Raw genomic sequence first — 15,799 nt, 5'->3', positions numbered from 1 at the left:
CATACAGTATTACATTAAAATACTCATATTTTCTATTATCCCTTAAAAATCCTCTACTTTTGGAGAGATTGGAGCTTCTCTCTCTCTTCAACAATCCTTGGAGCTTTCTTCTCAACATACTAAACCAATTGATTGGTTGGGGGCTTCCTTCTAAGATAAAGAAGCAAGAAAAATCAAGAGGTAAGATGTAATTTCATGGTTTTCTTTAATATTCTCAATGATTTCACTTCTCAACCCCTCTCAAGATTGAGAAGTTTTAAATGAATTGTTTTTCAATGCAAATTAAATTTTGTTTAAGAATTCTAATGATTAATCACAAAAAGTTTATATTTATGCTTAACTAGGATGCTTTTTATGTATATCTCTCTCTCCACAAAATAATGGTCATTCCTATGACTAATTCTTTTTCAAATGGATGCTTCTCATTAATAAATTCTCAATTCAAAAATCAAACTCTATGCTAGTTAAGCTAGAGGTTAGAAAATGGCTTTTTTATGCTTTTATGCTAATAAAATTATAGTAAACTTATGATTTAATTTCATAAATTAGATTTAGGTCTAATGATAATTATTTTATCATAATTGTACTACAAAGTCTTATTCTTTCCAAAAAATATTGAAAACTATCAGTAATAGCAGCTATGGCAAAAATTTTAGAAATTAATACATAACTCATTTTTATGCATAATGTGAAAAGAGGACTTCCTACCATATCCTAGGATTGGACATCCTATGCTAAAAGAACGATTTTCATCAAATTCATGGAAAACTTGTTTTTAGTATTTATGCATAAATAATTAAATTATGAAAAGAAAATTTTTTGGTATTTTTATTTTTATGTAAAAAAATAAATTCCCATGATAATGGAGATTCATGTAATTAAATGGAAAAAGAGAAATTTTGGTATATTAAAATAATAAATATTTTTATTTAAAGAGAAGTTATTTTATTCATAATAAAATTTAAATGATAAAAGAGCATTTCAATGATTTAAATGGTAAAAGTGAAACTCTTGGCATATTTGAGTTAATGGATATTTTTACTTAAATTTAAGGAGAAATTTTAGGTAAATTTATTTTATGCACAAGAAAATTTAAATGATAAAAGAGGAATTCCCATGACATTTGGAATTCAATCATTTAAATGGTAAAAGTGGAATTCTTGGTACAATTGAAATAATGGATATTTTATTAAAGAAAAGAGAAATTTTAGATAAATTTATTTTATGATAAAAGAGGAATTCCCATGACATTTGGAATTCAATCATTTAAATGCAAAAAGAGAAATTCCCATGATATTTGAGATCCAAGAAATTAAATGGAAAAAGAGAAATTTTTAGCATAATTCAAATTATGAGTATTTATCAAAAGTGGAATTTTGAGCATTATTGGGAAATATGGGTAGAATTGATTTTCATAAATCCCATGAATCTTTTACTCAAAAGAAGGATATTGAATATATTTCACTTAAGAAATTTGAGAGAGAATATGAAAATATCCGTCGAGAAAAAGTGCCTTTAACTAGGCCAAGTAATTGGCAGAAATTTAGAAAAGTGTCATCGATATGGAAAATAGAAAATGTTACTAAATGTGAATAAGATGTGAATGCGATGTGATAAGATGTGAGTGGATGAGATAAGATGTGATGTGATGTAAATGGATGTGGATGTGGATGTGATAGGATGTAAATGGATGTGGATGTGGATGTGAATGGATGTGGATGTGGATGTGATAAGATGTAAATGGATGTGGATGTGAATGTGATAAGATGTGATGTGATGTAAATGGATGTGGATGCAAATGAAGAGATGAGAATGAGATGTGAGGATATGTGATAAGATGTGATGTGATGTAAATGGATGTGGATGAAGAGATGAGAATGAGATGTGAGGATATGTGAAAGGATGTGATGTGATGTAAATGGATGTGGATGTGGATGTCAATGGAGAGATGAGAATGAGATGTAAGGATATGTGAAAGGATGAGATGTGATGTGAATGGATGTGTTGTGATGTGAATCGGGATAGATGTGAATGGATGTGATGTGAATCGGGATAGATGTGAATGGATGAGATGTGATGTGAATGGATGTGATGTGATGTGAATGGATGAGATGTGATGTGAATGGATGTGATGTGATGCGATGTGAATCGGGATAGATGTGAATGGATGTGATGTGATGTGATGTGATGTGAATCAGGATAGATGTGAATGGATGAGATGTGATGTGAATGGATGTGATATGGATCGGGGTAGATGTGAATGGATGAGATGAGATGTGAATGGTGTGATGTGATGTGATGTGGATATGGGTAGATGGGAATGGATGAGATGTGATGTGGATAGATGTGATGAGGATAGATGTGGATAGATATGATGAGATGTAATATGATGTGATTGGATTGGCATGGATGAAGGACGATGAGAATACATATGATTGGATGTGGATTAAGCAAAGTGAATTGATTTAGAAGAATGTGGAATAACGGGAAATGATGTGGAACGATGTGAAAAGATGAGAGTTCGTTAGAAACTATAATTATGATCTATTTTTAAATGACTGTTTTATGTCAAGAATGCTAGGGAAGCATTTGGACCATCTTGTTAATGAGGTCGTGTGGAGACCTAGGTGATAAAGTTGTAACAGCTGACGGAAAGTCAATGGAGGACGTCTCGCGTAGCAAGGTCGGCCGAGGTCTTGACCAGCCTCGGTTCGATTTAAATGGTAAGATTTTGATACGGTGGATGAGAGACCAAGGAAGCGGCCTATGAGTGAAGCGCTAGGTGACCTATGAAGGATCCTAGAGGGTGCTGACCATACGGTGCTCGGGCTCTGGGTCGCCAAAGATACCCACATGTGTGTCGAGGAAGAAAATGGAACAAGGTGTTAGAGTTGTTTTTTGAACTCGGGCATGGATCTGATTGATTGACCTTGCTGATCCTCAACGGATGAGTCCATGGCTCTTTTATATGGATCTATTGGTTGATCTTGCTGTCCATCTGAATTTTTATAAGTGAATATATTTCCGGGTACTATGAGCTAGGAACTATTGAAAAGGCCCTTGAGTGGACAAGTGTGGTGAGTGTTCTGGTTGCCAATGATGCCATAGGTACACCGATGAAGGAATGATTGGAAATTAGAATTCAACCTGGATATTTTGGAGGATTATGATCAGTGATACTATGGTTTCATTAAAAGATTGTTTTAAAGATAGCTGAATCTGTGAAACAGACAATTTCATATTGGGTGTGTAAGTGGTGAGACTATCTTGAAGTTTGCTTGAAGTGCCGGCTAGGGGGCCTGGGAACTCTTTTCCTCCTTGGTACCTGGGACAAAACATAACCAAATTCCTAAATGGATCCTATCACTACAGTGGTTGGGCGGTTGGCCACCCAACCCATGGGATTGGATGGGGCTAGGCTGGACTGATGGATCCCTAAAATGAGACTCAATTCTGTTATGTTACGATAGATAAAGTAAATCTCGTCCTTGTCTATGGAAAAGAATCAACGGATGTGCCTCTTGATGAGGAAAAAAGCGTTGGTCTCTATGATCCAAGTGCAAGTCTCTTCCTTGATCTAACCATGTGACTTACTAGTTCGGTCAGATCAGTTTGGTTAGTTAAGGCTCTTGACTATGCTAGAATAAAAATATCCTAAAGGAATCGCCCGTGCTTTCTAGGCAAGGGAAGTTTTTCCGGGTTTGATTTTGGAGGAACTGAGGGATTAGTCTCTTGTCCGAATATCCATGGGCGAGGCCCTGAGTGAGAGGCTCTGCCCTGCGCAAGAAGTGCTACTTCCGTTGCTAGCACCCCCGAATTTGTTGCGTAGAGGGGGCAGGGATCTTTCAATCTATCTATACATAAACATAAATACTTAAAACTCCTATCCATAGTCTACATAGAGCATGCATATAGCATACATATACATGCATATTAGATCTTTTGCTATTCTCTATTATGCATGAATAAAGCATACATATGCAAGCATGTATATTATATCTACATGTATGCTCTAAAATTCATCCATATAGGCCTCTTATACATAATATCTCTATGCATAAAGCCCTCTATGCATAGATACCTCTTTTTGCATAGAGCTCTTTATTCATACATACTAGTAACATGAATAAAAATAACTCCCAGTGTACAAAGGGTCTATGGTTTAGAGCTTACCTAAATATATAAGAAGGGCAGGATGTTAGACCAAAAAAAGGACCTACAAACAGATGAACCATAAACCATAAACATAATGTTTATTGCAAAAACATTAGGCTTATGCATAGATCGTGATGAGTTTCTATGTATAGATGCTTATTCATGATCTTCTATGCATAAGCTAATGCATATACTTAGCTCGTGAATAAGCTTTATGCATAGAGCTTATGCATGGGCTTAATGCATAAGCTCTATGCATTAAGCTTATGCATAGGCTTAATGTAAAGCTCTATGCATACATAGTAGAAGCTCATGAGACATTTACATGAGCTTCTACACATAGAGACTCATGAGGCTCTATGTTTAATCCTCTATGCATAGAAGCTCATTGCATAGAGGGGTGTGCATAGAGCCTCATGAGTTTCTATGCATTGAGGCTTATTCATGAGCTTCTATGCCTAAGCTTATGTAGTCTTATGCATTAAGCTCATGCATAAGCTTATAGGGCAGCTTGTGCATTAAGCTTATGCATAAAAGATTACCTTAATAAAGAGACACCTTTCTTGCTTGTGAAGGGAGAAGAGGGCTTACCTAAGAAGGGAGAAGTCTGAGGGAGAAACGGTGAGGGCTTGTGGAGTAAAAGGTCTTGTGAGAAGTTCTTGATAGCAAGGGCAAGAGGGAGGGAGAAGAGGGTTTACATGTGAAGGGAGAAATCTGAGAGAGAAGAGGTGACGGCTTGTGGAGGAAAGGGTCTTGTGAGAAGTGCATGATAGCAAGGGCAAGAGGGAGATTAGGGAAAGGTACAAGAGCATACCATAGCTAGGGTTTGGAAAGCCAATATTCAAGAACCACAAGGAGAAGATGTTTGATGGAGAACAGGCACTGCACTGTGTGGGTTAGGAAGGGGCTATCCTATTTTTTTCACAATATGTACGGCTATATACATGTGGCTATACCAACACTGGTATAGCCATGTGTATAGCTATGAAACGGCTACCTATGTAGCTACAAGCATGGGTATAGCCACATACTAAGGAAAAAAGGACCACCCTATTTTTGCAGATTCCAAAGAGTAGTTTTTTGCTCAAGGAATGGATTGTTGATGCACATTTGTATTCTGAAGGTTGGTTTGCAGGCACTTACCACCATGAATAGATAATTGTTCATCTCCACCTTCTTATTCCGAGGAAGACACACCACCCATTGAGAAGTCAGCATGAGTGGTTTTGTCAAAAGATTCTATGTCCATGTGAGAGATGCAGGAGAGTAAATCATCGTGTGTTTATAGCCGAGTCAAAGATATCTGGCATCCGAATTCTTTGGTGAGTATATATATTCCTATCGCATTTCTTACGCACATGATTTAGGTATTCATAAGGTAGTCTATTTTGTAGGACGTGGATGAGGAGGAGACATGTCGTAGAATGAGGGAGTCTATGCCTCATTACTCTATAATGAGTGGACAACTATGTAGAGGCTTTAGAGACCTCCATGCTAGAAGTGAGGTGATCCCATGTACTCAGCATGAGGAAGAAATTCGTCCATCAATTTCACATGAAGTCATGAAGATTTGGGCATGGAAGAGATGATTGATGACTTCTTTGGGTCTGAAACCACACTTGACGAAGATCAATTGTTCGCGACAATCTAGAAGCACTCCACTATACGAGGAGTACGAGGAGTGTGCATACTCTACCCTTCATATGCGACCTTGGAATTCTTAAACTTACAAACCATGTATGGTTGGAGCAATGCTAGTGTTACAAGCCTCTTTAGGTGAGTCCCTAACGTTTGTCGTTATTAGTAATTCATAATTTATTGTACCCTTTATAAATAATATTTAAAATTCATACATGTTCCCTTGTGTGTATGTAGGCTCATGAAAAAGATACTTCCTGCTGACAATAAGATTCTAAACACAAAGGTGCATGCTAGAAGAGTATTGATAGCACTTGGCATGGATTACGAGCATATACATGCATGTGTCAATGATTGTGTGCTATTTAGGTGTGCTCACAAATATTCAACTCAATGTCCAAAATGTGATGAGTCTCATTTACAGCACATAGCCATTGGTAGTAGTGAACTACAATCTCCCTCCTTTTGAAGCAATAAAGAAGGGTCATGTGATGCTACCTCTTCTCGTGCCGATAAGCATAACTTCAGGAACATGGATGTGCGCTTACACAACATAGCATAGAGATGAAGGAAATTTTAATGTGGACAGTGCATGACTTTTCGGGATATGGAGAGTGCTCTGGTTTATTTTCTATACTCAATCACCTTCCTATGATTTGAATTATCAAATCTGATTTATCTTGATGTAAATAAAAAATATTTGTGCATTGTGCATAATTAGGAGACACAAATCTGGTCACAATGCTTGTCCAATTTGTGGACCATCACTTATTACATCATGGCCGAAGCACCTCAAGAATTTTGTGTATAAAGACCATCACCGATTTTTTCCATTTTTTCATGAAAACTTTGTTCCATCTACAAAAGGGGTCTCCCCACATCCTCTAAAAGTACGTGATTCCAATTTGTGGACCATCACTTGTTACATCATGGCCGAAGCACCTCAAGAATTTTGTGTATAAAGACCATCACCGATTTTTTCCATTTTTTCATGAAAACTTTGTTCCATCTACAAAAGGGGTCTACGAAAGGGGTCTCCCCACATCCTCTAAAAGTACGTGATTGGGAAGTACTATGGAGAGGATTTTCCCATAAACCACCAATGAGAATGACAAGATACTCAATCTTTTTTCACCTATATAATTGAGTTATTCCTTTCTTGTTTGATTTTGTGAATGACCCCTTTAAAGAACGGATGGCAGCCATAGAGGAACAAAAGGAGGCAATTTGATCCTTCACTTTCTTCTCCTCCTTCTTTGTCAAAATCCAAGGTGATTTAGGTGAAATTACCTTCCCATTCTCTTGAACTATTGGCCAAGTCGTGGGGAGACGTTTAATCAATCTCAAGTCCTCCTGAACCATTAAAGAATCTCTCTTGGCAATTATGTGGTCCCAAATATTCGATGATACATTTTTAATGATCTGCATCAAATATTGAATATGATTAATTCTTAGCTTTGTCTAATATGGGGGTCTAAAATCACATGATTGGCACAAGATGTTACACGTGTGTCCAATCTTCTTGTATAAGCTTCGTGAATGGTCTTACATTGTAATTACATAGCATTGATTGTAATGTTTTGTGCTACGTAGTTACATAACATTGATTGTAATGTTTTGTGCTACATAGTTCATTCTTCCCATATGCATTAGTGGGTGTGGAGATAAAAAAGTGCACGAGGCCATGTACAAAATGGGGGTAGTGGTGAGGTATGAAAAAGTAAAATTCCAACATGGATTTATTTTAGTATTGCACTAGTTTGTAAGATTAGTTGTGCTAATTAAATGGATTCAAAATCCATATTAGGTACATCCATCCACTATTGATGTAGCCTAAGTAATGGCAGTGGAGTCAATTTGCATGATTGAGGAAGACTTTCTAAGAACTATCCTCACTTGTCAATTACATCTTGTGGGTAAACTTGATAGATGAAGTGTCAGTGTATGATGTTGCACATGCTCGATGGATGTTCTTCCTTGAGCATTTTATGAAGACCTTGAGAATTTTATGGATGTTCTTCCCCTTGAGCATTTTATGAAAACCTTGAAGGATTTCATTAGACAAAGAGCTAGGCCAAAAGGAAGCATGGCACAGAGGGCTGGTTAGTGCAAGAAACATGTGTCTACATTTCAGAGTATCTCTCTCCAACGAATCCTAAAGTGCCACAATTGTGGAACTTAATGAGGATGATGAGCACATGGTTCCCATGTATAACAAGGTAAAGTAAGAGCAAGGAGAATGGCCAATGGCCACATAAATGTTGAAGAAGGTAAATACATTTTGTATTCTTAGTAGTCCAGTTATGAAGAGGTGAGTGGCAAGGTATGAAGAGGTGAGAAGAAATAGATATAGAAGAGCATTTAGGATGCGTTCGAGATGCTTGCCATTTCCTTCTGAGCTTGCATCACTTTTGAAAGATTATACCATTAATTGGCTTTATAAAAAAAAATATAGAAAAGGTGGAAAAGTATGGAGAGGTTGTGAGACAGAAGAAGAATGGGAGTGCGCTCGGAGTGTGCAAGAGGATGCGAGCCTCATGTAAGTATGTCTCTACTTTTTATATATATATAGAATCTTATGATATGGTTATTCATTTTCATAAATACATTTCATTTGGTGTTGGTATTAGCCTATAAGGTACATACAATGACATGTCATTCGAAGGAAGGCATTTCCACACTCAATGCATAGATACAAAGAGAAATACTCAAGATTGTGTGGTTATGGCAAACTTTAAGCAAGAGAGTGGAGCAATGCTTGATTATTGTGGCCTGGTTCAAAACATCCTAAGGGTTAGATTCAGGACATTCCAAAATTTTATACTAGATGTGAAGTGGTTCAAGGATGTGGTGTGTGGAGGCATTCAAGCAACCGTGAAAAGGCATCCAAATTCCACAAAATTTTGGCAAACAAGGAGAGACACATTTATGCTTCTTTACCTTTGTGAACAAGAAAATTCTAACCAAAAGCTTCTACTATATCATCCTCTTATACATGCTTAATTTACACTCCATGTGTTTCTTCCTACAAGGTTGTGTTTCACACAGATATAAATGACAACAAATGGTGGTATGTCATACAAGTCACTCTTTGTCCAAAGATTATTTTCAAGATAAGGATGTTGAAGAGCTCATCGATGAAGTGGTAGTCAAAAATAAACATGTAGAGAGTCAAGTACAAGATGAAGCACGTGAGATACCATCAGTTATTCAAGATGAAGGCGGACATCCCTACGCAAGATGATGAGGAAGTGATTAAGTTTGAGAGAGAGAGAGAGAGAGAGAGAGAGAGAGAGAGGAAATATCATAGGCTACGTTGCATGTAAATCAACAAGTGAGTTACTTAGTGGCACAAAATTAAATGCCAAGCAACACTTTAAATTTTATTATATTATAAAGGATTCACTTAAGGATTCACTTTAAATTAAATGCGAAGAAACACTTTAAATTTTAAATTTTATTATATTATAAAGGATTCACTTAAGTACTATCTCTTTTAGCATCGTAAAAAGCGTCACTAAAAGCGACATATAAAGTGTCATTAAAATGTTGCTCTTGTCGATACCACTTTTTAGGGGGCCTATTGCATCATTTTGGCTATCACTAGCGTAGCACGTGGGTTCAACAGAAGGGGTTTTTTTGATCCCTTTTTACACACTTTTTTTACATACAGAAGGGTACCATTTAAAGGGGGTATTTACATATTGAATAGAAAAAGGGTGTGTTTTATTCATGAAAAATTTATAGATAAGGGGTTTTATTAATTAGGCCTTGAACGCACGTGATATAGAGAGTTTACATATAGTGAACCCCCTGAGCCCGTAACCTTGTGGTTTTGTTTTCTTGTGGGGTGCAAAGAATATGGTGAGAAATAACCTTAATAAGAGCATAAGTAGAAGACATAATCTAGCGAACATGCCATATGTATGATCCTTAGCAACCTCTTGGAAAAAGAGTAAAAAGAACAGGGGAAAACAATAAAATCAAAATACATGGGCATGAATAATTTTTACCTTTATGTTATGGGAAGGTTTTTGCAAGAGATATGGGCTATTGGAACTAAGGCATACAAATTAAATGGAACTTTGATTATGGAGTGATATCACTTCAATAAGGTATAAAGGACAATAAAATTAAAAGACAGAAACAAGCTCAATGGGTAGATTACTCTACATAATGGGTTCACATCAAAGCCTCATCATATATATTCTATACAACACTCACACAACCAAAAAAAGTTATTCCACACTTATCTGCATTACTCTAAACATAATATTAAATATTGCTCTCTATTTCTATGGAAAATCTCAAAAAAATCTTAGGTAGTGGTTTTTTAGTTGCTCCTTGAATGCATGTGCTATATAGAGTTTCTACGTAGGAGGTCCTTCCGGTCTCAATTTTTCTCCACACCAGCCTCTCTCTCAACACCACTTTCACACCAATATATGAAACATCATTCCATAAATACACATAACCGTGATGACATGTCACCATGCATATTAAACGAGGCCAAATAGAATGGAGAATGGAAAAGGCCACACATTTTTACATGAATGTTTTTCATTTCTTTTTTTGTTAGGAAGGTGGATATGTGTGTGCCATGCGTGTCATCCATCGTGTAGTCCCTAGGCATTGAACTGGAGTCCTCATCGTGGAACTCAACCATTCTATTAGCTGAACAGCATGCCCGTCAGCTAATGTTTTTCATTTCTATTGTTAATAACTCTAATGATTGAACTCATTTTTCAACCACCCCTTATTGCCATGTGAAAATAAAAATAAAAATCGTTCTTATGGTGCCCAAGTAAAGGTCACATGATAAAGTGTAATGGTTATTTTTTAAATCGCAAGGGGTGTTTTTGTAAAACTCAGTACCTTATGTGGGAGGGGGAAGGTTCGAGTATTGAATCCATGCGCCGAGCTTCTTAAGCCGGAGATTTATGGATGGGCTACCCTATTGCCCCTAAGAAAGTGTTATGGTCGTTATAGCAAAGTTCACAAGAAACGAATCATGGAGCTTGCAACATATGAACATGTGGTCAAGGGTGTCTTCAAACATTTGCAAGTGGTGGAGCTAAAATACAAGAGGAAATTCACACTCGGCTCTAAACGATGGCATTGGGCATCTTCTTATGATGTGTGAAAACGCCAAACCCCGTTTTGAACAAATGGCATATATAGGAGCCCAAAAAGAACATATGGCTACGGAGCCCACCAACCTCGGAGTGTCCTCCCCTGCCGGCAAGTCTTTTGTAGCACTAGGGAGGAGGGTCATACATAAAAGGGCCCTCTGTCATCGTTTTCTGGAGCTTCCATACTTGTGAGGCTGGCTTCTCAAATCTAAGTACGTGGGCACAGCACAGGTAAAGCTTGTCTTGATAATACTAGAGGTTATTGCTGAATACATTCGGTACGACCTTACGTACGTGTGTGTGTGACGTACGTGTGTGTGTGTGTGGGGGGGGGGGGTGGTGGGTGTGGGTGTGGGTGTGTGGGTGCGCGCACGATAATTTGGATCCTTTATTATTATAGCTGTGCGTATGTGTATGAGAGAGAGAGAGATGAAACATTACGCTATTGTTGACATCAGTCGTGTGTGTGTGTGTGTGTGTGAGAGAGAGAGAGAGAGAGATATGCGACCTTACCCTAATGTGACATGACTTTGCGACCCGCTATCGTAGTTTGCAGAAAAAGGGATGGAGACGCAGGTGCCGGCGGAGAGGCAGGGAGCCGTGGTGTACACGGGGCACGAGGAGGCGCTGAAGCAGGCGGTGGCGCTGCTGAAGGAGAGCGGGCTGCCGGAGGGGCTGCTGCCGCTGGAGGAGGTGGTGGAGATGGGTTACGTGAAGGAGACGGGGTACATGTGGATCCAGCAGAAGAAGAAGGTGGAGCACGACTTCAAGATGGTGAAGAAGCTGGTGAGCTACGACGTGCAGATCACGGGCTTCGTGGAGGTCGGGCGCATCAAGAAGCTGAAAGGGGTGAAGGCCAAAGAGCTCATGCTGTGGCCACCCGTCGGCGAGATCACCGTCGACAAGGTTGCCGCCGACAAAATTCACTTCAAGAGCTTCGCCGGAATCACCAAGACGTTCCCCGTCGCGGCTTTCGCAGCCGGGCAATAAAGGCTTTCTAGCCAGTCGATTTAATGACCTTCGAAAACGTGCGTAATAGATGCTTGTTTTCAATAAGCGAGTAACTCTCAACCTTAAAATTTAGCATTTTGACTGCTCTCCTTTCTAATCTCTCTTCGCCCCTACCTCTATAAAATGACACCTCAATTAGCAAGATCTCATAAATTATTGTATTCCTCTTTCATTTGTGTAATTATATATATCTCTTTTTGAGTTCGCAAGTACCTTACATCTTTTTTTAGGCCAATTGTTACGTCCATGTGATACCTTATAGCTTGATACTTACCTTTAATTCATCATGATTATCTAGCAAGAAACCATATAGGAAAAATTATTTTAGTTAGATATTGGTCTTCCAAGAATTAAATGATCATTTTGTATTCTTTACATTATTACAAGCAATAACATTTGGTAGCACTAACGCTCTTCCAAGAATTAAATGATCATTTTGTATTCTTTACATTATTACAAGGAATAACATTTGGTAGCACTAACGCTCTCCATCATTGTTATGTTTAATGTTGCTTTACTTATTTGCTTGATTTTTTCATTATGTGGAGTAACTTGGTTGCAAATATCAACCTCTACATTGAGTTGGGATTTGTGATCCATGAGGTACCTTGAATCACTTATGCCATGGATTAAATAATTATTCATTCTTGTCAAATATATCTTGGTTGATTGATAGTAATGGTGCTTAAGTTTGTAATATAGAATTCTATCCTAAAATTGGGAGAATTAAGGCTTGCAATTTAACAAATATCACCAAAGTGAATGCTCCATAATTTTTTCTTCTAAATTGTATGAATATTCCTCGAATAAAGGCTATTGAGTTCATATGGCTTTGGAGTAGCAATGCTACATTATTTAGTACTGGTGAAGTTATTTTGGTGCTCCATTTGGGTATCTTGATTGGATACTTGTTCAATGTTTAATACATTCTTCTTATACCTTACAATCTTTTTGCAATGGTTCTTGGCTCATTCAATAGCTTACTTTGAGCCTCATTGACATACTAAAATCAATCAAACAAATCTTCATGTCATTTGCGATTTCTCTCCATTGAGCATGTTTCACCTCTTTTTGGCACTAGAGATTGCGCTTTGGGTGGGTGTGAAGGTTAACAAAAAGTGAGAAACACCACTTGCCCACATCGTTATGATAATCTCTCCTTGATTGTAGAATCCATTCTATTACAATACATAAACTTGATTGTAGAATCCATTCTTCCATGACTCTTTCTCCTTGATTGTAGAATCCATTCTATTACAATACATAAACTTGATAAGAATTTTAAATTTATGATCACCATCAACATCCTTATACACCCTACTTAGCTCACATGTCTAAATTTATGATCACCATCAACATCCTTATACACCCTACTTAGCTCACATGTCTACTTAAAGTAATCAATGTATCTTCTTAAATTAGCCCTTCCATTGAACTTAACCATTATTGTTAAATTTAGTCTCTTACCTTACCGATACATGCACCTTGGAGACTTTGCCAAAAAGGGCTGCACGTTGAACTTTCATTTGTGTGTAGCCCTGCCCCACGCAAGAAGTGCTACTTCCGCTGCTAGCACCCCCAAATTCGTTGCGCGGAGAGGGCAGGGATCTTTCAGTAAACTGAGTATAAATCGGGCTAAACCACGTATCTAGAAGTCTTCCCAAGATAGCCAGGGATGCATCTCCTGCTCAATTCTCTGGACCAAGACACCACCTCTACTTTGATTTCCCTAGATTCACATCAATTAAATTGCGCCTCAAGTTCTACAGCCTTTGAACAATGGAAGCTCACCCATCGCAGGCAGTTCTTGTCATTGTAGACCTTTATTTCTCTTCACTCAGACTAGCTTCTATCTTAGCTCCCTGCCACTATGTGTCTCTCTCTCTATCCATTATCTTCAAATCCCCCTTTTCCCATCACCGCCTTTGCTACCTTCTCTCGAACCTTTGTGTCTTCTCTCCCCTGCCACCATACACCTTCTATTTTGGTATTATGACACATGCTCTTATCTTTTATGTTGCCACACTATTACTGTCACCCTGGACTCATTACACATCATCGTTTATTTTCTATTTGTTTTCACATCCCGTGTTTATTTTAGGCCTTGGTCACCTCACATATTGCCCCAACCCTGCCGTGAAACACATTCAAGTGTTTCACCATTATTCTCTTCTTTCACATTACCGTGATGTGATATGGACTTAGTCTCAGGCCATTTACCCTGCTTGCATCATGTAACTGACCAATCAAATCCTGCAAATTGATAGGACCCATTAAAAAAACCTCATGAATGATAAATGGTCCCTCCCATCTGACCCTAAATTTGGTTTGTAAAGTATTAACCATGGCATTATTATATCTCAGGACCAACATTCCTTCCTTCAAGTCTTTGTTCCCAAGCTTCTCGTTAAAATTTTCAATTCTTCTCTCACTGTTCTTCTCATACCACTTAACTGCTTCTTCTCTATCCAACAATAAAGAATACTGATTAGTCAACCTTCTCTTCTCTTTCTCTTCTTAGGTCATGTCATGATTACAAAAAGTCAAGTTATGGTAACATCACATTTACACGCAGCACATATTCTTCCCCATACACCAAGTGATAAGGGGTGTACCCAATAGCAATTTTCTCAGCCACCCTAAAAAAGCCCAAACTACTCTATCTAGGTAAAAATCCCAATCACTGGGATGATCTTCCACAAGCTTAAACAACAATCTCTGCAATACTCTATTGAAGCTCTATACCAACCCATTGCATTGGGGGTGGTATGGTGTAGTAAATCTATGTTTGATGCCTAACCTTTTGGTCAGCCCTTTGACTAGATCTACTCTGAATTCTCTCCCATGATCACTGACCATCTCCAAAGGAACTCCAAACCTACAACAAATCATCTCATACACAAATTTGCAAACCTACTGGGTAGTAGCATTACTAGTGGCCCTGGCCTTTGGCCACCTTGTATAACCTATGGCAGTAATGATGTAAAACTTCATGCTCTTAGTCCCTGGCAGAGGCCTTATCACATCTATACTCCACTTCTCAAAAGCCCCATAGCTCATGATGTGATGCAATGGTTCAGGAATTAAAATCTTTTTTTTGGAAAGCTTTATTAAGAGACTAAGGTTATGTAGAAGGGGAAGAGAAGGGTGTGAGTGTGAAGGGACTTAAGGTCCACTAGCTCACCTATTTAAAGGTGAAGCTAGGAGGCATTTTGTATTGAGCAAGGCCAAGTTGTACTCATAAACAACTTAATAAACAAGATATTTTCTTGTATTCTTTGAGTGAATCTCCTCCACATATCTCATCCACCACGTTTTTTTCAACATGGTATCTTGAGCTAGGTTGTGTGGTGGAAAATCTCCATTTTTGAACTTTTTCTTCTCAATCTCCACCAGCCAATCAGTGGAGGACGTGGGGAGGGCTGTAGAAGATGTTTCAGCGTCTGCTTTCTTCTGGAGAGATCATCCTCATCTCAGGGTGCATCAGCTCATCTACTCAGAGGAGTGGTATTCGCGCTGCTATGCCCAGCATTGCGCTATTAGCAAACTGGCACATTTTTCAACTGCACTGAATGCCGTACACAGATTCACCTTTTGTGGTGCCCTTCAAGCTACATTAGCTTAGGGCTTTTGAATCCCATTGTCTCCCCTATCCATAGCTCAAATCTTAGCTTAAATGGAGGTGTAGAACTCTCGTGGGAAGGAAAAAACCAGGCGCCTACTGGTTTTTCCATGGAAGCTTGCATAAAAGCTTCATAATTATGCTTTTTCTTGCTCTAATCCTCCCATATTTTCTCTAATCACCCAAGTGATATTGTGAGGGCTTGTTGCTAATCCTACTCTTGATTTTGAAGCGGTGGCCA

At 38.2% G+C, this 15,799-nt stretch overlaps 1 protein-coding gene across 1 annotated transcript; it reads left to right on the top strand.

Moving 5' to 3' along the window:
• The first annotated feature begins 11,028 nt into the window (after window positions 1-11,028).
• On the top strand, window positions 11,029-12,141 carry LOC147634667 (uncharacterized). The gene is made up of 2 exons (XM_086803396.1): window positions 11,029-11,156; window positions 11,475-12,141. The coding sequence occupies exon 2, from the start codon at window positions 11,490-11,492 to the stop codon at window positions 11,913-11,915; it is 426 nt and encodes a 141-aa protein (XP_086659522.1). The 5' UTR covers window positions 11,029-11,156; window positions 11,475-11,489; the 3' UTR covers window positions 11,916-12,141.
• The last annotated feature ends 3,658 nt before the right edge of the window (window positions 12,142-15,799 follow it).

Source organism: Cibotium barometz, chromosome 10, assembly GCF_041138505.1.
Source record: "Cibotium barometz isolate CiBa-2024 chromosome 10, ASM4113850v1, whole genome shotgun sequence".
Lineage (NCBI taxonomy): Eukaryota > Viridiplantae > Streptophyta > Polypodiopsida > Cyatheales > Cibotiaceae > Cibotium > Cibotium barometz.
Note: the sequence above shows the minus strand (reverse complement) of the source record. Positions and strands in the feature narration are given on the sequence as shown.

Bases quoted from the DNA above. Each gene is read 5' to 3' on its own strand.
- LOC147634667 (XM_086803396.1), top strand. From the start codon at position 11,490: ATGGAGACGCAGGTGCCGGCGGAGAGGCAGGGAGCCGTGGTGTACACG.